Source organism: Etheostoma spectabile, chromosome 18 (genome assembly GCF_008692095.1).
Source record: "Etheostoma spectabile isolate EspeVRDwgs_2016 chromosome 18, UIUC_Espe_1.0, whole genome shotgun sequence".
Taxonomy (NCBI): Eukaryota; Metazoa; Chordata; class Actinopteri; order Perciformes; family Percidae; genus Etheostoma; species Etheostoma spectabile.
In genome coordinates, this window is record NC_045750.1 from 2193395 (window position 1) to 2194983 (window position 1589).

Genomic DNA, 1589 nt, shown 5'->3' on the forward strand with positions numbered 1-1589 from the left:
GAGCAGTATAACAATGGATTTAAAGGTAGTACATACATACACACATACTTACTTGTGTAGTTTGTGTGCATACTGACCTTATGAGCTTCTTCCCAGCGTCCTGCTGTAGTGTGCATGTCTATAGCATCTTTGATTTGACCTCCTTTCACAAACAGTTGCTCTGCCACCTACAGGCCATTAACACACAAAATACACACCAAAAATATAAAATACAATCTAAATATCACAAGCTCTTCACATATAAACTCATATACATTATTCTGGGGGTGCACACTTGAAAATAAAAACCCTGTAGCACTCTAATAATGTAATGATTTCCAGAAAAGGTAATAAAAATTTGCACTTTACCTGATCAAAAATGTAATAAAACCCAATGAAGTAATAAAATGCCCTGACTGATTCTGTCATAAAAAATTCAATAAAAAGTACATTTCAGGTTGATTGAATCGGCTGTTTTGCCTTCATCGCTCGCTTGTGTAACGTCAGCCGTCTTCTGATGGCGTCTAATCTAAGATCCACTCCGGTCTAATGGACGACGCTCACACAACAACCAAACAGCATGGGTTCAATACCCACTGGTACGGATTTTAGTTGAATACATCTTTGCCTGATAACACCATTCCACATGCCATTTGTTATAAAAATAAATTATAAAAAAAACAACACACAGAGCTGAAAGTTTATGTTTCCAAACGTGAAATCAGTGTGAAATGTGCTTTTTCAGTACTATTATTGTACACCTTGAATACTTTCACACGTTACATTTCCAAGGAAAACTACATACTTTTTTTTACATTATCTGTTAAAATGATTACATAATCAGTTTTTTCGATCAGGATAAGTGCAGATTTTATTACATTTCCAGGAAATGATTACATTATTGGATGTTTGACATCCTCTTAACCTTCTGGCATATCCACATATTCTATAACAATGGCATTCCTGCAGGGAAAACAGGAAAAACACTTATAAAACACAAATAGGAACGCCTAGCTGTATTGATAACAACAAAGAATAGTGCAATGTGTTGCAATAGTGTGTAACTGTTAACGTAAAAATTTAGGAACTATTGGGGAGAAGGAAAATGGAAACATCCATCACTTCAATGTGAATAGATTTTTTTCTACATAAAAGGTAAATGGTATTTTTTGTACCTGTTCTAACACTGATAATTGTATGTGCTGGTTTGTTCTGATTAAAAACCGTTTAGTCAATTGTTTTTTTTTCGTGATAATTTATGTATTGAAATCCCAGGTGTGAGCCTCCTTCATTGTTTTAGTTTGCACTGAGTTATACTTTCCTGCAACTTTCACAAGTTGGAAAGCAAAGAGCTTGTTATCTTAATTACTTTCTGTGAATGTGCCCATAGAGCAAACAGACAGAAATGGCCTGCTATTTTCAGAGGCTGGCAGTCTGTGGAGGCTGTTTGGCTCAGCTGAGCTCATCAGAATAAGCAGAGCACACTGCGTCTCACCACCACCATCATCACCATCTCTCTTCCTTTTATCTGTTCTTTGCATCTATAACAGACTTCTCTTTCTCTTCTCCTTTTTCAATTCTGTGTGTGTGTGTGTGTGTGTGTGTGTGTG

General features: G+C 36.1%; 1 protein-coding gene across 1 annotated transcript in view; it reads right to left on the reverse strand.

Annotated features, from left to right (window-relative positions):
- ift172 (intraflagellar transport 172) overlaps positions 1-1589 on the reverse strand; it is a 42477-nt gene that overhangs the window by 16270 nt on the left and 24618 nt on the right. The window contains 1 exon segment of the mRNA XM_032542893.1: positions 78-167. Coding sequence (XP_032398784.1) covers positions 78-167 — 90 coding nt within the window.